We start from the raw sequence: 20,510 nt of genomic DNA, 5'->3' as shown, positions 1-20,510 counted from the left end.
CCACCCACTCACAAAATCAAATTTGATAGAGCGCACCGTGCCCTGCGGCCCAAGCCCACATCTGGTCCCCCTCAGGACGTAATATGCTGCCTGCATGATTATACCTTGAAGGAATGCATCATGGCCAAAGCTCGCACCCTTAGAGAACTGGACTTTTATGGCGCTCGCATACAACTCTTTCCAGATCTCTCCTGGATCACTCTTCAAAAGCGCCGACTACTGCGACCCCTGCTGACTATCCTCAAAGACCACGATGCATCCTACAGATGGAACTTTCCATTTGGTCTTACTGCTAGACGCGATGGACGCTCTGCTGTTATCCGAAATCTAGCTGACTTGCCTATGTTTTGTGACACCCTCGATTTCCCAGTTCCCAAAATCTCTGATTGGACTATGGCTCCTCCACCTCCTCCTCCACCATCCGTCTGGCACTCGGCTAGCCAGAAGAGACGCCGTCCTCGATCCGAGGGCTCTCGCTCCCCTCCTGGTCCTACTGGCTGAAGCGGACTCCCCAATGGAAGAGGGGTCCCCCCCTTCCTAGTTCTAATGCTGGTCTTCTAATTTTTGTCGTTGTTCTGGGTCTCATCTTACTAGTCATTTTTCTTACATAGCTGTGTGGTTTTCTATGGTTCTCCTTTTCTGTGTGTTTCCATGTTCTCTGTTCTCCTTAGGTGGCTCCCTTTCCCCCCGTGGGGCCGCCAGTTGACAGCTCTAGAGCAGTTTTGGCATAGTTCTTGCCTCGTTGCAGACCGACAAGGCCTGTGTTTTGGGCCATGAGCCCTTATCTCCACCAGATTCTTTCTTTGTTTTCTGTTGATTGTTAGTGTTTGTTTGTCCCACCCCCCTGTCTCCCCCCCATCCCCTTTCTTTCTAGGATTGTATGTCAGCTGGTGTTGCTCCGGAGACTGATCCCTTCTAGACGTCATGGTGGGGTGAGTACTCACTTCATCATTGTTGCTATCTTCCTCCTCCCCAATGGTTTAGTGTATATCCCTCAATGTCAAAGGCCTCAACTCTAATGTCAAGAGGCGCCTCCTCCTGAGGGAACTCCGCAACCTCCATGCAGATGTTGCCTTCCTCCAGGAGACACATTTTGATCAGGAAGCATCCTTCAGATTTGCCCGTCATACTTTTCCCACCGCCATTTCGGCCTCTAGAGACAACAAGACGGCGGGAGTGGCTATCCTATTTTCCCACACATGCCCCATACAGATCTCCTCTTCCTTTGCTGACCCAGGCGGGAGGTTTGTTATTATAGATGGCACCCAACAAGGGCGCCAATTTATTTTCTGCAACGTTTATGCCCCTAATCGGTCTCAAATACCCTTTCTCCGTAGGGTCCTCAATCGGCTAGCGAAATACCCTCCGGCTCCTCGGATCCTTGGTGGGGATTTTAATTTGCCATACTCGCAATTATCAGACAGACATTCTGTAGATGGTAGGCCTACCCCTACGGAGCAGGCTAAACTCTCATCAGATTTCCGCAAGCTCATACGTGCTCATAAGCTGTATGACCTCTGGCGGCTAGACCACCCTATGGAGCGGGGGTATACCTTTTTCTCCTATCCTTAAAAACTCCATTCCCGCATTGACTACTTCTTTGGCAACGTACCTGCAGTACGATTATTACATAGTGCGGCCCTTGATCCTATCTCCTGGTCTGACCATGGTCCAGTGATAGTCCAACTCAAGGCTGTCCTGGCCCCCACATGGCAATGGCATTGGCGTATGAATGACACTCTGCTGAAGAACCAGGTCACCAGAGACTCCATTAAGACAAGTATTTCTAACTACTTCTCGGATAACGAGGGACCACCACAGGGGTCCTATGGGAAGCCCACAAAGCGGTAGTCCGGGGCCATTGTATAGCCGTAGGCTCCCGTCAGAAAAAAGATTCCATTTTAGCCATTCAGACTGCCAAAACTACCATTGTCTCCTTGGAACAATGTCTGGCCCGCCGTCCCTCTCTGGGTGTTCTGCGGAGACTCACGGCAGCTCGCGAAAGACTCAAAGAACTATCGCTGCAAAAAGTAGAGAAGCTTCCTCTCTACTCAAGACAGCGCTTTTACGAGAAGGGTAATAAAGCCCACACTCTCCTGGCAAGGATGCTTAATGACCGTGCTGCCGCTCGGTCCCCCCAGGCTCTCAGGGATTCAGCAGGGACCTTACACTATCACCCTATAGATATCTCTTCTATTTTTCTCCAATTATATTCTAAGCTTTACTCTCTTCCCTCAGCTTTGCGGTCGGACCCAGAGGCCCGCTCCCGTTGTCTCTCTGAATTCCTCGGTGAGTGTAATCTGCCCTCTCTGACTGCTAGTGCACTGGAGGAATTAAATGCGCCGATTACCGCGGAGGAACTTGCGGAGGTTCTCAAAACTCTACCGACGGGCGTGCTCTTGGACCTGATGGGTTCTCTTATCTCTATTACAAAACCTTCTCCTCTGGCCTCTCCCCTAAATTACTTTCCCTTTATAATTCTTTTCTTCAGGGCTCTCCTATCCCTCCCTCCATGTCCCACTCTTTCATCACTCTCATACCCAAACCTGGCAAGGACCCCTTGGATTGTTCAAACTACCGGCCTATAGCCCTCCTAAATTCTGACTTTAAGATATTTACCAAATTACTAGCCACTCGGCTGGGTTATTGGCTCCCTTCCCTTATTAATGCGGACCAGGTGGTATTTGTTCTGGAAAGACAGGGTGGGGACAACACGAGGAGGGCTATTGACCTCATTGATGTGGTTAATCAACAGGAGGGGAGTGCTCCTGTGTTGAGCCTGGACGCAGAAAAGGCCTTTGAACATTACAGCGCTTCGGCTTTACTGGGCCCTTCCTCACGGCGATCCGTGCCTTGTACACCAGTCCCACGGCGGCACTTAAATTTCCCCATATGATGTCCGAGACTTTTTCCCTTCGGAATGGCACCCCCCTATCACCCTTACTCTTTATCCTTTGCATAGAGCCCCTGGCGGCTGCGATTCGAGATTGCCCGGACATCAGGGGTGTCTCGGTTAGAGGCAAAGAGTTTAAAATCATGTTATTTGCTGATGATGTCCTCCTCACCCTGTCCGACCCGCTCACTTCTTTACCAAACTTACGTGCCCTACTTAGTAAATATGGTCGCTTGTCTGGGTACAAAGTCAACACCTCTAAGTCCGAAGCCATGCCCCTTAACCTGCCCGGCCCCCTAGTAGCCCAGCTTAGTTCTGGCTTCAAATTTAAGTGGACCTCGTCCTCCATACGGTACCTAGGCGTACGTCTCACTCCCTCCTATTCATCCCTATATCTGGCCAACTACCCCGCCCTCTTCCGGGATATCCGGACCCTTATGTCCAAATGGTCGTCCCAATACATTTCGCTTCTAGGCCGAGTGGCGGCGGTGAAAATGACTATCCTCCCCAAACTTTTGTACTACTTTGAGACACTCCCGGTCCGTATTCCTCTCTGAGCTATTATTTGGGCTTCTAAGAGACATCACATCCCCAACTCAGTCATGATGAGCAGCAGGTCCCAAGGAGGACTGGCTGTTCCTAACCTCCTTCACTATTATTGGGCGACCCACTTACGCCAAATTACGGCATGGTCTAAATATTTGGCCTACAAAAAGTGGACCGAAATAGAAAAGATATGGCTAGCTCCCTTTCACCCTAACTCTTTCCTATGGCACTCATCACCGCCTAGCTGTTCACATCTCTCACTATTGGGCCCTATCTGTTTCACCCTCCATGTTTGGTCCTCCTGTTCTCCCAAGTTTGGGCTCACTTCTTCTGCCTCTCCATTAAACTCCTTCCTACTTTCTCCGAATTTTCCACCGGGTCTCCATTCCCAAACTGTTAAACTGTGGGGATCTAAGAAACTTTTTCAATTTGCAGACATTGTTGATCCCTTGACCCATACACTCTTCCCTTTCGAAAAGTTGGCTGATAAACATGCTCTCCCATTTTCGGAACACTTTATATATCTCCAGCTTCGTCATTTTATGGTGTCTCGTCTGGGAGCCCTCACAGTTTCTAAACCTTCTGCTTTCGAGCAACTGGTTAGAACGGGGACTTCTACCTCTGGCCTTATCTCAGACATTTATCGTATTCTTGGTTGACCTGCTGGGGGCACCCCATACATGACTAAATGGGAGACACTACTGGGAAGGACGCTACCTCCAGAATGCTGGAATGCTATCTGGGATAGAGCTGCCACCTCCTCAATATGTACGACCTATAAAGAATCCCACTATAAGGTGTTGATGTTCTGGTATCACACGCCAGAGTTGCTCCACAAGCTCATTCCCTCGGTGTCTCCACTATGTTGGAGGTGCACTAGAGTGCTAGGCTCCCAATTTCATATTTTTTGGGAGTGCGAGCTTGTGCGGCCCTTCTGGTCGGAGGTTTGTGAGGTGTCCTCGGTTGTCCTTGGTGTCATGCTTCCTAGGGAACCGGGCCTTTGCCTTCTCAATCTTTTCCCTAAAACACTTCGGAAAAAGCAGGCCAAATTATTATTGGTCCTCCTGACCGCCGCAAAGTCCCTAATTGCTAAATGTTGGAAGCAAACTGCTCCTCCTTCCATCCAGCACTTCAGAGCCAGAGTCCAGGAGCTACGTTCCCTTGAGCGCCTAACGGCATCTCTAAACAACAGGCTAGATGCCTTTGACTCTATTTGGGCTCCATAGGATTCATATTGCTCTCCTTCGGCATCCACCAGCGGTACATCCTAGACTCCCTCCCCTTGTTGTATGTTTAAATGTATGTTCCCTGACTTTGTTGTCTTTCCCCTCCTCTCTTTCCTCTCCCATACCCTATGTCCTCCCCTATACTAAGTCTTCGTCCTGTCCTGTGTCCTCAAGTTACTGGAATATTATGGCCTGTTGGCCCGTTATAAGCAGATATTGTTATCATGAATCCTGACCAGGGTTCCGGAAGTTTTTCTTTCTACAATATATAATGTTTCTTTCTCATGCCTGCCCCAGGTTACCGGTTGGGCCGCTTTATTGCCTTATGTATTATGCACTATAACAATGTTCTGCTGTTTTTTTTGTATCTTATCCAGTCTGTATTGTTATATGTATTCCATAATTGAAAATTCTATAAATATTACAATTGTTAAAAAAAAAGAACATTTCAGCCATCAGAACAGAAAGGCAAATGTCTCTAGTCTATTGCAGCACACGCAACACAACATGCATTTAAGCCGAGCGTCTGTGGCAGCAAAGGATAATCTCACAAAATGTCATCAACATTATACATTACTCATGTAAAAACATAAAGAACCTGTGCTCTCCTTAAAAAAAGCAGTCGGGGGGCGATCTGGAGATCATCGAGGGGGTGGGGGAGGATACGGAGGTCAGACCCCCGCAATCTCTTACTTGTCCCCTATCAAGTTAGTTTTAAATGGGAACTCCAGATAGAGGTTCTTCTTCTGCAGAAGCATAAAACATTACTTACCTGTCTATCCCAGTTTTGAAACTACCAAAAATCCATTTGTTTGGGGGGGGGGGTGTTCTGTATTGTGTTTCTGTCCTGCCTGGTTGAGCAGTTGTACACAGTACTACAGGTTCCAGAATGCAATGCTTTCCCTCAGCTGATCATCGCAGTCCCCCACCCATCACAATCAGTAAAATTAGTTCTGCAACTGCTTCTGGCTGGTTAGAGATGGTGAATCACTCAGGGAATTGGGGGGTCCAGCCAAGCCTCCTGTGAGATCACGCCCTGCCCCCTGTCTGCATCATCAGCCTGAGCTCAGCAAACACACACAATGTGAGACAGAGGCATGGAATATTTGTCTCCTAAGGTGGTAGAGCAGAAGGAGCAGGAGACAATGTGAATTGGCACAGGGGCCATTTTTAGGGGAAATAAACTCTACCCTATCCACAGGATAGGGAAAAAGTATGAGATTGCGGGGGGTCCGACCTCTGTATCCCCCACCAATCTCTTTATCAGGCCTCGACTTCTGTATTATGAGTAGAGCCGCAGGTATGGCCCATGGCCCGCGTCTGTATTCATCCCAATGGAGTGATGGAAAGAGTCAAGTACAGCACTCTCCTCCAGCGTACGCGGCTCTTTTTTCCGCTCCATAGGAAAGAATAGAGCTGCGGGTCACATGCCTTACCCACAGCTTTATTCATAAAACAGAAGCTGGGGGCCTGATACAGAGATCGGTGGAGGGTAAAGAGGTTGGACCCCCCCACGATCTCCTACTTTATCCCTATCCTATCTCTCCATTCTTTGTAGGTGGAAAAACTTGCAAAATTGGCAGGGTATCAAGTCCTTCTTTTCCCCACTGTATATAGTGGCACAAGTCAGACACTTCCCTCGGAGGTATATGGTGGGCAACACTCATGGACGGAAAACTGACGGAAGACTCAGATGTGACAGATGTGAGTCTAAACTTCCCTTGGAAATTCATACCTGTTAACTAGAAAACTGCTGATGAGACCATTAGAAGAGTCCACACATGAGGACAACTTGGGGACTTTGGGATTTGTTATATTTTAGAAGAAACGGTCTTTGGATGCTTCATTACAAGCAGGAACCTGATCAGCACACCAGAAGCTAATGGCGCGGCCCCCTCCTTCTCCCCGCGGCTATTACACAGCCATGAACCAGTCAGATATTCAGATAAAGTTGCATCTTTCAAAACCAGTCAAGAAGAAAAATATCTCAGAGCTCCGATGCCGTGAACATCTCATTAAACAGGACACAAACTCCAAGCACAGGGAACAGCAAATATCTATTCATCAAGCTGTGAATGATACCCTCGCCCCACAACACAATGCAACGTTTTCCAAAGAGGAAGCTGAACACAATAATTTGGGGCACTTTAGCGGAATTGGCCGTAGGAAAATTATAGTCATGTCTGCAGGAGTATTAATGGATAAAGGTAAATGCTCTTCAGCTATGTCATCCTTCCAGCCCTCCATAGTCCTAGAAGAGGTTGATGCTTGATTATTCACATCACTTTTTACCCTATGTGAACCCTATGCTTAGCGGGAACATTAAAAAATGCTCCAGGAGTCCATTCTTCATCTGTCTATTCTCATTCATTGTCAGCTGGAGACCAAAAAAGTGAACTTTCCGGCCTCAATTTGGCCTATATACATTAGTAGAGGAGTAGACCACAGATTGATGTCACCGTATGGCATCCATTACAAGCTTCCCTTCTTTAGGAAGCTCCTGTGACAGCAGAAAGGCAGGGAACTACTTTCCTGAGGAAGCTTCTATTATGTAAACGGGCATATATGGACAGTCCATCCATATATGGTAACATTCCGCATATAAACCGTTACATCATCAAAGCTTCCTCCCCAGTGAAGCCAAAGAGCCAAATATCCAGGCTGCTTCTGTGATCACCCTTCCTACCTAGCTCTTTCCAGAGCATTGACACTCTCGCCCAACGTATTTCATTACAAAATCAGCATTATTGATAACGTTACTGTCTATATATGGAAATTTACCATGTATGGGCTGTCTATATATGGAAATTTACCATGTATGGGCTGTCTATATATGGCAATTTAACATGTATGGGCTGTCTATATATGGAAATTTACCATGTATAGGATGTCTATATATGGAAATTTACCATGAATCGGCTGTATATATATGGAAATTTACCACGTATGGGCTGTCCATATTTGATAATTGTTCATATCTGCCTGTTGATATTATCACAGCTTCCCCAGGGACCTTAGTGACTTCTGTGGCCCCTTGAAATAGCTGGAGTCAGACCCCTGCCGATGTAATATTGATGGCTATCTACAGGATACTGCATCTGTTTTTATAGATGGGATAACCCTGTTGACATAATATATGTTTTTTTAACTTGGAAGACCCCTTTAAGGTAAAGCAACAATGCAACAGACATTGTATTGAAGGAAGATCTCTTTATGGGTATTTAGAGAGTAAGGGCCTCTTTCTAAATAACATCAGCATGGTGGTGGCCAGAAGGTGAGTTCCTAAAATTTGCCAAAAAGGCAAAATAAATACAGTAACTAAATTCAAATTCGAACAAGTGAAAAAAAGAATGAAAGAATTAAAATATCACTGACCTCATCCACATTTTCAAAGGCATTGATGACATCATACGGCAAGCAGGACAAGAGATCGATGACAAACCAGGTCTTCAAGTAGTTCATACGTATCAACTTTGGGTCAGAAATCACCTCCCCGGCAGGTCCAACAAAGGTGGTGTGAAAATTAAGTACAATATCCACCAGGAATATCACATCCACAATGCTGTCCACCACCAACCACGCAACGTTGTTCTGTTTCGTTTTGAAGGACACATTGTAAGGGACCAGAATTGCAGTGTAAAACGTTAATATCAAAATGACCCAATCCCAGGTGGTCTTGAAAACACAGTAATGCAAGATGATGTGAGGAGGGGTCTTCGGTGCTTCTTGCTTGTATTGTGGAAGAATTTCGGAACCAAGTTGCAACACCTAAAAATACATAGGGCAGGATTAATGTACGTCTGGGTATAAAATTAGTTAGGACTCTGACGTGGACAGTCTTCTTCTTAATACAGTCTCTACTACTAGAAACTATGACAAGGAACACATTTGTTTTTCAAAGATCTTTATTACAAACATTGTATTACTAGTTTACTTATTTTTTCTTCTACAGCCTCTGAAGCTTTTCTCTCTATACTTTAACAAGGCTTATCTAATTCTTCCCAGCAGGCTGCCTTGTATCTGCTCTCCTTTCTATTTCCAGTCTGTGTAAGCTTTCTTCAATGGCTTCTATCCCTTCTGTCTACTCCCTACTACTAGTTTGCTTACTTTTGTTTTTACAGCCTCTGACGCTTTTCTCTCTATACTTGTACACAGCTTATATAATTCTTCGAAGCAGGCTGCCTTGTATCTGCTCTCCTCTCTATTTTCAGCCGGTGTAAGCAGTCTACAAGGGTTTGGGTACTATTACACGGAAAGATAATCGGCCGAATCGGCCCTATCCGGCGATTATCGTTCCATGTAATAAAGACAACGATCAGCCGACGATCGTTGTCATTGGCTGATTGTTGATATAGGTTCTGACCTATAAATGTCGGGCACCGACCGCACATTGCTACGTGTAATGGAGGTGCGCCGCCGGTGCTGACGATATGCAAAGAAGAATACATTACCTATCCAGGCTGCAGTTTTGTGCATCTCCCCGGGTCTACACGCACCAGTGATTGGCTGAGCGGCCTGTCAGCGCGCGGACCCGGGGAGAAGCACAGAACAAGAGGAGCCCTGCAGCCTTGACAGGTAATGTATAAAGTTTAAACAAGGGCTGCAAGGACATCGGTAACGATTTCCCTGCAGCCCTTGTTAAACGATTATCGGGCCGTGTAATAGGCCCAGTAAAGGAGCGCCAGTCTAGCATATCGGCGCTCATTTACATTTATTATCGGGCCTTTATCGGCCCGTGTAATAGTACAGTTTCACTCCCTCCTGTCTACTCTCTCGAGATAAACTTTTTCAACGCTCCCCTTGCTGTTACCTCTAATAGAGAGAGCAGAAACAAACCTGATGGACTTATCTTTCCTTAAGCAGCAGCTAAATGGTAGGAAATTTCTAATAAAGACTACATAGAAAGTTGCTTTGTTTTTGAAACACTCAATAAAAAAAAATCTATAGCCCATAGGGCATTTCAGGATACCCAAAAAGAGGAGCAATATACCTGTAAACATCGGTCGCATCAGTTTCATCCTCATATCCATAGCATAAATTCTCTGGCATCTCTGCCAGTAAATCCTATTAGTGATTTGTCAACTGAACATATTCTTATTCTGCCGCTGTGATTCATCTAATATGTGATTACTGATTCATTTCATCTTCACGGAGCGTTATATATTCACCGATAGAGAAATATATATACGACATACTGTATATCTTTGATTACTTCTCCTACTAATGATCCCTGCTAGGGGGGCTCAATGATGATCCATGAAGCTCAGGGGGCTTCCGGGAATTAATATCTTGTCAATATCTCATTCATCTAAATAATAATAATAATCCAAAGGGAATAGAAGAATGGAAGGAAAATCACCTTAATACCGATAGATGTAATACAATAATTATAAAAGTCTTTGTCAATAGAGCCACAATAGGCTGGTCACTAAGCGGTTAATAATTTTTATAATGATACAGAGATGAAATTCAGGGAAATCACCCTCCTCAGGGCAGGCAATGAATATTTCATCAGTGGTGATTGAATCTCCGTACAATGAGGTGGCTGCGGCGCTCCCCGTGCTGTTGCCCCCATTGTAGTTTTTATCGGAACTGCGGGCGAGCTGATGTGTCTGTATACACAATGAAAGGCATCAATACATGATCAAAGGTGGGCACAGGAGGCTGGACCCCCACTGATAACATATTGATGACCTGTATACTGAAATGCATTGAAATTAGAGTAATAGAGTTAACTAGTGACAGTATAAAAATACTAAATTATATTAAAGGGGTTGTTGACCAAAAAAAAAAAAAAAGTTCTTTCAAATCAACTGATGCCAGAAAGTGCCAGAGATATAAAATTTACTTCTATTAAAAAAAATCTCAAGTCTTCAGTACTTATCAGCTGCTGTATGTCCTGCAGGAAGTGGTGTATTCTTTCCAGCCTGACACAGTGCTCTCTGCTGCCACCTCTGTCCATGTCAGAAACTGTCCAGAACAGCAGCAAATCCCCATAAAAAACCTCTCCAGCTCTCCAGGCTGGAAGGAATACACCACTTCCTGCAGGACATTCAGCAGCCGATAAGTACTGGATTTTTAAATACAGTAAATTACAAATCTCTTGCACTTTCTGGCACCAGTTGATTTGAAAGAAACCATATTTTTTGTGAACTTCCCCTTTAAAGGCTATGGACACCTTTGACCTATGTTAGTAGTTAACATGAATTAAAAATGTTGCACTAAGTTTAGTTCTGCAGCCTTCTATCCTTTATTTATTCTCAGACCCTTGATATGCAGTTTGCATGCTGATTTAGATTCTTCTTACCACAAATGTATGCTATGCCTACAAGATTCATGCAGCTTTGTATCTGTTTTCTTTCCTATCTACAGCCTGTGTGAGATGCCCCCTATGTATGCTCTCCCAACGCTCCACATTTGTATGTTTTCTACAATGCCCTCTTCCCTGTTGCTATTTAAACAGCCCTGTGCAGATATTTTGTTATACTCAGGAGGCAGATTGTAATAGACACACACATCTGCAGAGGCAAAATGACAGGAAATTTTTAATGAAGACCATTAAGAAAGCTGCTTTAGTATACCATGAAAAAACCCTTCAAATGGTGGCTGCTACATCTAACCCTACACAGCCGCACAGAATGTCCCATCATGTCCCATACTGTACTGATGTTAGTGGGCACCCTACAATGTACAGGATAAATGTAAAAAAGAAACCCAGGAGACCTCTGAATATTATACATTATCAAGACAATCATCTTTTGGACCGTCGACCGTGTAATAGGAGCGGCAGAAGACCGCCGCTATCAGGGCCGCTCCATGTTTTGGCAGGCCCTTGGGCAACAGAGCCTCAGCCTCATCCATCTGTCCACTATGCACCCATCATTCACACACTATGCACTCACTTTAGACACCACTAACATACACAAACACACATTACTGATACAGACACACACACACACACACACTGAATGACTGACACTCACATAGACACTGACTGACACACACATAGACACTGACTGAAACACACATAGACACTGACTGACTGACACACACTTAGACACTGACACACAGCACTTACACCTCAGTCTTCTCCCTCTGATCTCCACAAGGTAATATTGAGGACCTTCAAGTCATGTGATCAAGTCCATATCTATCTCTCTCTCTCTATCTATCTATCTCTCTCTCTCTCTCTTTCTCTCAGTGCAGGACGCTCACAGGTCCTGCTCCTCTGTCTTTTGATGGTCAGCCCGCTCACCCTGCAGTTAACTGAGCTGACAGAACATTACAGTGCCGGTCCCCTTTCCCTCTCTGGGCCCCAAAAGGCACTGTGGGCCCGGCACTTGCCATGTGCTGACACTGGCCCTTGCCACAACCTTCTATGGACCAGCCCCTCCCGCAGCTAACCACAACCGCTCACTCCCCACCCCCACTGACGGTGTGTAATAGCAACGAAAGATAGCAGGGAACAAGGAGGAGCGCTGATCAGACAGGTCTACGCCCGCTTGCTCCTTAATATCGGGCCCTGTAATGGGGCCCTTACTTCTAGTAGCTCTTTGTTCTCACTATCGGATGGGTTACAGGTCCGGGGACCCTACTCACGACTTTTCTGATTGATTCTATAACCTATTAGTCACGCATTATACTTTCATCTCAAGTTTACTGCAACAAATCTACTATCAACAACCTGCACTGACTGACTTACTAGCAATGGCGTCCCCCCCCCCCCCCCCCCCAGTGATTAATTACAGGGGCCAAAATATCTCATGTACTGACCAGCCTATCCCCCCTCTGCCTGCATATCCTCCTGTAAATCCCTGCCCCCATATTCATTATAGAGTGACTCGCACTGTCTTCGAGATGAAAAACCATTAATAATCCTCCTTTTATCTCGATTGTGGAAAGTGGCGCGTGTGAACATCAGCCTAGCGGAGTGTGTCTGAGGCAGCGCTGTCTACAATGCAAATGAACCCTAATCACAGACGTCTTAAACACAAAAAAAGAACAAGTAATACTGAAGAAGGTGTCAAGTCTCCGGCTGGGAGCAGAGAGTTCCCACCGCTGCCGCCATTCCCACCTCCCTCCAATACATCTGTATTACTGACTCCTGACAGCCGTACGCCGCGTATCGTCTTATATTAACATCCAAGGCACTGAGGAGATGGAGCTGCACCCAGCGGAGCATTCCCCAGAAGATACCAGAAGAAATGGAGATGGTTCCGCTTGTATAGTTACTTCTATTAATCAGAGATGATGTACACTTATGTGGATTACTGCTTTATCTCCACAATGGCTTCATGGGGCTCCATGTTTTAGTAAATATCTGTGTTCTCTATAAACTCCAAGAGCATCTGTTCCTGGAAATGCATTGTGCCGCCCCTCTGTTACTCCTCCTGGAAATGTGCAGATAAATGTACATTCCCCTTGTCATTGAGGTGTGTTCCTGCAAACTCAGCACTGATCAGACAGCAGGAGTAAGGGCCTGTTCACACTATGGAATCCTGCCTGCCATGTGTTTCCATGAGAGGCCTCGCATGTCTCTCGCGCCTCCGCTCTTTTTGCCTCTCAGCTCAAACAATTGACATGTCAATTCTTTGAGCAGAGAGGCACAGAAAGCAGAGGCGGACAAGTTGTGCGAGGCCTTTCATGGAAACACATGGCAAGATTCAGCGCCAATTCCACGGGCAGGGTTCCGCCGTTCCGTAGTGTGAACAGACCCTAAGGCTGCGTTTTTGCAACCCGTTTTATCAGTTTTTTCCACTGACTTCCATTATAAAAAAAAGAGGCTAAAAAAATGGATTTTTTGGTACGCTAAAAAAAGGATGCGTTTAGATCCATTTTTGTATTTTTATTTTTAGAATGGAGGTCAGTGGAAAAACGGATCAAAACGGATGCACACAAATGCATTTGTTTTTTCATCTTTTTTTTGGATAAAACGGATTGCAAAAATGCAGTGTGAACCCCGTCTAATGTTAGGATAGACATAAAGTGTGATAATGTATATGTTGTCTAACATGTTTGCACGTCATTTAATTAACTGAAAATGATTCCTAACCCCAGAAAAACAGTGTTAAAGTCCTGGCCACTAGGTGTCTCACTTCTCTGCAATTTGATGTTCACTGCCTGTTGTTAGGAGAAACTTGTCTCTAGTAACAGAGAGAGGAGGACAGAACACAGGAAGTGGGGAAGGGCTTGTATACTGCTATGTGCACGACACAGGGAGAAAGCCTAAACTCTGTACCTGCAATCTGTGAGCCTGAGGATCTTTACTGTCCCTGAAAGGTAATTAAAGGCTTCTCCTTCATCTCAGAGCTCTGACTGCTATAATGATATATTATACAATTGTGCTTTCTGCTTTACAGATGTCTTAGCTTCCAGTGAGTTGATGGAATACAAAACCGGTAAAGGTGCGTATTACCTCGGCAAGTCGGGAATGTTTATGTACATTCTCCCCTTTATGTACGGTGGGAGCCAACTGCTGCAAGACCCCTCTGCTGCTGGTTAGAGCTCTTGTTAGGCGTGCTAGCTTCCCCCAACCTGCAAAATGAGATATGGCACACATGATCAGATATAGCAATGTAATCTGCAGGTCTTTCACAAAAGTAAAGGTGAACCGAGACATGGCAGCCCAGGGATGGAGAGCAAATGCTAGCTGACCACATCACTATTAACACCCATACTTCATCACTTAGTTAAAGGGGCATTCCACTTCATGTTAAAGCGGTATCACAGAGAAAGAAAATTGTAGTGGTGTATTCTTTCTAGTCTGACATAGTGCTCTCTGCTGCCACCTCTGTCCACGTCAGGAACTGTCTGGTTTTCTGTGGGAATTTTCTCCTGCTTTGGACAGTTCCTGACATAGGTGGCAGCAGAAAGTGCACTGTGTCAGACTGGAAAGAATACATCACTTCCTGTAGGAAATATAGCAACTGATAAGTACTTTTAATAGAAGTAAATTATAAATCTCTGGCACTTACTGGGACAAGTTGATTTGATTTTTTTCCCCTGTGAACTACCCCTTTAAAAAACTGTCTAAATGTTCTACAAAATTCTAGCATACATTTTACGTTTCTATATATCTCACCATTTTTAATAAACATGGTGCTGTTTCAGGAAGCAATTTGAGGGCAGAGTTTAAAATGTCCCACGTTCCATTTGGTGTACCTTAAAATCCTATATATTAAAGGGGTTTTCCGGCGCCACAAAAACATGGCCACTTTGCCCCCACTCTTGTCTCCAAGTCAGGTGTGGTTTGCAATTAAGCTCCATTTACTTCAATGGAACGGAGTTTGAAACCCCACCCAATCTGGAGACAAGAGAGGGGGAAAAGTGGCCATGTTTTTGTAGCGCTGGATAAACTTTAACAAAATGTGTAAAAAAAAAAGGCAGAGCCGGGCCGTTCTTTGCATCGCGGCATTGAAATGTAAGCGATCAATAATTTAATGGTAGAGAAGATGAAGTAGGAGCGTCGGGCCGACGAGCAGCAGCGTCAGCACTGAGTAAGCAGAGCGCATAACCTGATCTGTGGACTGTGTTATAGGTAATTATTAATGTCATATAAGAGGAGGCTGTGAGTTATTCATGATGCAGATATTTTCTGATCAAATTAGAGGCGAGCAAAGCCCGGGAATCCTCACCGCTTCCCTCCCATTCCTGACAGCCAGGCCCTACAGAGACCCATAATACATTCCTAATGCAATCTTAGAGGAGCGCCATCACTATTGGATTCATATCTCAGGAGCCTAGGAGCAAGATGGAAGCATACAGGAGGAGGCCCGGGGCGTAAAAAAGCATAAAGCATAATAAAAAGCTGACCCAGTTATGGCACCTGACTATGACATCCAGGGTTAGAAGGGATTAGTGTGTGTTTCCTCGCTCCTTCAAGAATCCTCGGGTTGGTTGGGAAAAATGAAATATGGAGATTTATCAAACATGGTGTAAAGTGAAACTGGCTCAGTCGCCCCTAGCAACCAATCGGATTCCACTTGTCATTTTCCAAAGAGTCTGTGAGGAATGAAAGGTGGAATCTGATTGGTTGCTAGGGGCAACTGAGCCAGTCTCACTTTACACCATGTTTGATAAATCTCCCCCACTACTAGTCTTCAAGGGTCCCATAAACCCCCATGGTCTGTCTCTACGGTATAAAGACTTTTCTTATCTTAGAGTTTGGTAAAGATTCATAGACCAAAAAATATTTAAAGGGGTTCTCCGGAGATAAAAAAAAATATGTCCTCTATCCATAGGATAGGGGATAAGTATATGATCATTGAACGTCCAACCGCTGGGATGCCCCCCATTGACAAGAACAGAGTTCCCCTGTCCTCTGTGTGAATGGAGAAGCAGCGCTGGTGCTCACCGCTGGGCTCAGCTATCCAGGGAAGCCCCATTCAAATGTAGTGGAGCAGCAGCTGAGCATGTGCGGTATAACCCTGCACACTTGAGAAAGAAGGGAACTCTGTTCTTGTTATTGGTAGGGACCATCATATGATACTCCTAGTATCCTAGTCATATGATTTTTAATTTGGGCAATAAGCCTTTTTGAAGGGTTTTCCAGGGCTATAATATTAAAGGAGAAGACCAGTGAAGAGAGGGGGGGGGGAAGGGGGGGCATTATTTATCTGTCTCGTGCCTGTGCAGCACGGCCTCCCACTCATGGACCCCAGCCGACAGTCTGCCTAACAACCCTGGAGCTACTTCACGCCCCAGCTAATGGTGCCCCACTCAGCCAGCCAGTGACTGGGGGAGGGGGAGACATCACTGCGGTCACTGATTGGCTGAACGGGCTAGATCCCACCTGTTTGCAATGTGTCAGCCGCAGTCGGGAGAAGGGGACATCCAATGGGGATTGGAAGCTCAGTTATACGCCCCCTCCCCACCCCACTGGTGCAGGAGGCGCAGATAAAATGGACTATTTGCGAATATTTTTTGCCGATCAGGCCCATCTGCGCCTAAAAAAGACATTTGAGCCTTTTAATTAATTTCCCCCATTGTCTTTATTATGTCCCCCCCACCCCCTGTGGGTAATGATTTTTTTTTTCCCCTTGGCCAGACTTCTCCTTTAAAATCCTAGGTTAGCTGCAGTACCAAGCACAACCACTACAAGATGTCTGGTGCTGTTCCTAGTAAACAATCAAGGGGGTGTGGCTTTTGCTGAATGGCAGGGATGCTGGGAGTCAGACGCCCTCTAAGGAGACACCACCTATATTATAGTTGCAAAAAAAAACCTCTAATAAGAAGCAAATACAGCTGATACTTTGTATCCAATGAATCTATCCCATAATGTCAGGACACATGAGTGTTTACAGACCTTTGGTTGAATCATCTTCGATGGGTTGCTTAAAAGCTGTGATGTCGCTAAAGGTGCAAAGAAATAAAACCACTTTGTCCTGCTCATTCCGGATTGGAGCAATCTTCACAAAGAACCATACCGGCGTCCCTGAAAGATCAATGAGTGAATTAGGGATCAGAGTGATGGTAAAGTATCACATGTACTAAGCAGATGTATAGCAGTAGGATTGAGACCATTGTATTGTTATTAGGTTACTTAGACATAGGGCTGTTACTTTCTCTCTGCATGTTGGTATTATTGTATGGTGGTAGTTACACATTGTACATGCACCCGGCAGGACTGTGGATAGGGGGCTCTCAGGACTCCCATCACCAGCATCTCCTATGTTCATGCCAGTCTGGGGGGAGTGGGAATAAAATATTGGTAGTTTGGGAAAGAAAGCTACTTCCAGAAGTGGACAGGGTAAGATTGTGTTGCCAATTGTGGATAGGACAAGTAAGAAGGGAAGAATGTAGCTATCATATTGTAGTTAGAGAGCAGGGTAGTGAGGGTAAGAATAGGGATACTGCTGCTGCCAGTGGGGTAGGGATAGAAACTGTCAGAGTAACAGTTCCAGTAGAAGGATAGCAATGGTGATAGTACTACTGTCAGTGGGGAAGGTATAGGAATGAGGACAGTACTGCTGCCAGTGGAGGAGTGAGAATGAGGGCAGTAATGCTTCCGGTGGGATAGGGGCAGAAATTGTCAGAGTACAGTTCCAGTAGCAGGATAGGAAGGGGGGCAGAACTACTGTCAGTGGGGAAAGGATAGGAATTGTGGACATTACTGCTGCCCGTGGTGGTAGGGATGGGAATGGGGACTGTACTGCTGCCAGTGGGGTAGGGGCGGAAATTGTCAGAGTAACAAGTCCAGTAGAAAGAAAGGAATGTGGAGAGGAGTACTGTCAGTGAGGAAGGGATGGGAATGGGGGCAGTACTGCTGTCAGTGGTGGAAGGGATGAGAATGGGGGCAGTACTGCTGCCAGTGGAGGGGGAGTGAGAATAAGGGCAGTACTGCTGCCAGTGGAGGGGAGTGAGAATATGGACAGTACTGCTGTCAGTGAGGAAGGGATGGGAATGGGGACTGTACTGCTGCCAGTGGGGTAGGGGCGGAAATTGTCAGAGTAACAGGTCTAGTAGAAGGATAGGAAGGTGGAGAGGAGTACTGTCAGTGAGGAAGGGTGGGAATGAGGGTAGTACTGCTGTCAGTGGAGGGGGAGTGATAATGGGGGCAGTACTGCTGTCAGTGAAGAAGGGATGAAAATGGGGGCAGTACTGCTGTCAGTCGAAGGAGAATGAGGGCAGTAATGCTTCCGGTGAAATGAGGGTGGGAATGTGGACAGTAGTGCCACTAGTGGAGAGAGGGTGGGAATTATGGATGGTGCTGCCACTGCTGGACGAGTGGGAATGAGGACAGTAATGTTTCAAATAAGAGAAGGGTGGGAATAGGCACAAGGATAGAGCAATTTTATGTGGCTTATCTGGGCAATGTATGGCACTGTTATCTGGGCACCATCCTACATGGCACATATAGGCACTATGCTGTGGTCACAATAGTGCAAAATATCTAAGCATCCTAGTCATCTTGACTTGCCTCAGGCCTCTTAGACTAGCGTATTCTTAATTCTTGGCAGCCATTCCCTACAGCTTTCTGCAGCTTACCTGGAAAGAACTGCTAAACTGCTCCTAACCTCGCAGCCCACTTTACATATGGAAATGACGGTGTCCTCATTCCAAGAAAACCCCATACCATCAGGAACACATAGGAGTTCATCTACCACCATAAAATACCCATTACCGGCAATGATTTCTAAGAATTTCTGCAGCATGAAGAGAGAACAGACCGTGCACAGCAGCGACTGTCTTCAGGAGAGAATCCTCCACTCATTGCCGCTCTCCCCTCGGTAGCATAATCGTTACATGAATGCAAATAGATGAGAATGAAGACGGCTGTAACCAGTGGAAGATAATGAGCAGAGGTGATTTGGCAATTTACCAATCACGCAGAACTCATTGTTCTTTAATGATGACTGCAGCACTGAATAAAGCTTCCCAAATAAAACAATGCCAGTGGATTATCTGTGGTGTAACAGCACAAAGGAAGCCGGCGGCGAGATGCTTCATCATAGGAGGCGATAGAGTGCCACTTACTGTTCTTCTTATACATTAGAATTTCAAAGGAGTTCATCTCGTAATTCTCGAACGTCTGTCGGACTTTCTCGATGGTTTCTTTGTCTGTCAACTCCCCATACATAAAACTGAAAAGAAGTAAGACATGGTGAAAATTTATGGAATTTAACCTTTGGTATGTGAAAAAAATCAGCCTGTGTTGTTACTCTCTAAGGGTGGGTTCACACTACCGAATTCTTGCGGATAATATCTGCGGAATTTCGTCGGCTGTCCGTACGTACGGCCACGTGCCTTTCCACCGGCTCCATAGACACCATTTTATGGGCCGGCATGTTTCCGCTATCCGCCGAAAGAAGTGACATGATAGCGGAATACGCCGGCCCATAGAATGGTGTCTATGGAGCCGGTGGAAAGGCACGTGGCCGTGCGTGCGGACAGCCGACGGAATTCCGTGGAGTTTATCTACGAGAATTCCGTAGTATGAACCCACCCTTAAAGGGGAACTATCAGCAGGTTAGACAAATTTAAGCTGCTGATGTGACCCTATTGTGCAGGAGGCGCCGAGGAGGAAGGTATGTCTCTTACCTTCATACTCATACTCTTCATACGCTATTCTGGTGCACTTACTCTTTCATTCCTCAGTCTGATAAGACTGTTTGGAGCACTGGGGCACCGGTAGGAGCACTGCCCCGCCCCCATCGGGCAAAGATGGCCCTATGCGGGCGGTGCAGTGCTCCTAACGGTTCCCCAGTGCTCCTAGCAGTCTTACTGGACCAAGGAATAAACAACCTTCATCCCCTGCACCTCCTACGCAATAGATTAGTCTAACCTGCAGATTCCCTTTAAAGGGGTACTTTGGGGAAAATCTTTTTTGTTCAAATCAACTGGTTTCAAAAAATTTTTATAGATTTTTAATATACTTCTATGGAAAATTCTCCAGTCTTACAGCACTTATCAGCTGCTGTATGTCCATGGAGGAAGTGGTGTATTCTTTTAAGTGTGACACAGGACCAAAAGTCTGACAGTCCGCTCATCACTAGTCAGGAACTGTCCAGAGCAGGAGAGGTTTTCTATGGGCATGTGTTACTGCTCTGAACAGTTCCTGACATGGACAGAAGTGGCAGCAGAGAGCACTGTGTCAGACTGGAAAGAATACAACTAGAGATGAGCGAACCGGGTTCGGGTTCGAGTCCAGCCGAACCCGAACGTTTGGTATTTGATTAGTAGTGGCTGCTGAACTTAGATAAAGCTCTAAGGTTGTCTGGAAAACATGGACACAGCCAATGACTATATCCATGTTTTCCCCATAGCCTTAGGGCTTTATCCAACTTCAGCAGCCACCGCTAATCAAATGCAGAAAGTTCGGGTTCGGATGGACTCCAGCATGCTCC

General features: G+C 45.8%; 1 protein-coding gene and 1 long non-coding RNA gene across 4 annotated transcripts in view; one reads left to right on the top strand and one right to left on the bottom strand.

The window, feature by feature from the left end:
• Window positions 1–18,972, top strand: part of LOC138774067 (uncharacterized) — a 35,698-nt gene extending 16,726 nt beyond the window's left edge. For both annotated transcript variants that reach the window (XR_011360247.1, XR_011360246.1), the window contains 2 exons: window positions 14,025–14,069; window positions 18,624–18,972. This is a non-coding gene — a long non-coding RNA (uncharacterized lncRNA). The remainder of the gene's footprint in view (window positions 1–14,024; window positions 14,070–18,623) is intronic.
• Window positions 1–20,510, bottom strand: part of KCNH1 (potassium voltage-gated channel subfamily H member 1) — a 250,570-nt gene that overhangs the window by 200,551 nt on the left and 29,509 nt on the right. For both annotated transcript variants that reach the window (XM_069954618.1, XM_069954617.1), the window contains 4 exons: window positions 19,141–19,247; window positions 16,970–17,098; window positions 14,081–14,199; window positions 8,041–8,433 (listed from right to left, as the gene is read on the bottom strand). In XM_069954618.1, the coding sequence (XP_069810719.1) occupies window positions 8,041–8,433; window positions 14,081–14,199; window positions 16,970–17,098; window positions 19,141–19,247 (748 nt within the window). The remainder of the gene's footprint in view (window positions 1–8,040; window positions 8,434–14,080; window positions 14,200–16,969; window positions 17,099–19,140; window positions 19,248–20,510) is intronic.

Source organism: Dendropsophus ebraccatus, chromosome 15 (assembly GCF_027789765.1).
Source record: "Dendropsophus ebraccatus isolate aDenEbr1 chromosome 15, aDenEbr1.pat, whole genome shotgun sequence".
NCBI lineage: Eukaryota > Metazoa > Chordata > Amphibia > Anura > Hylidae > Dendropsophus > Dendropsophus ebraccatus.
The sequence above is the reverse complement of the archived record's forward strand: the minus strand, read 5'-3'. Positions and strand labels throughout refer to the sequence as shown.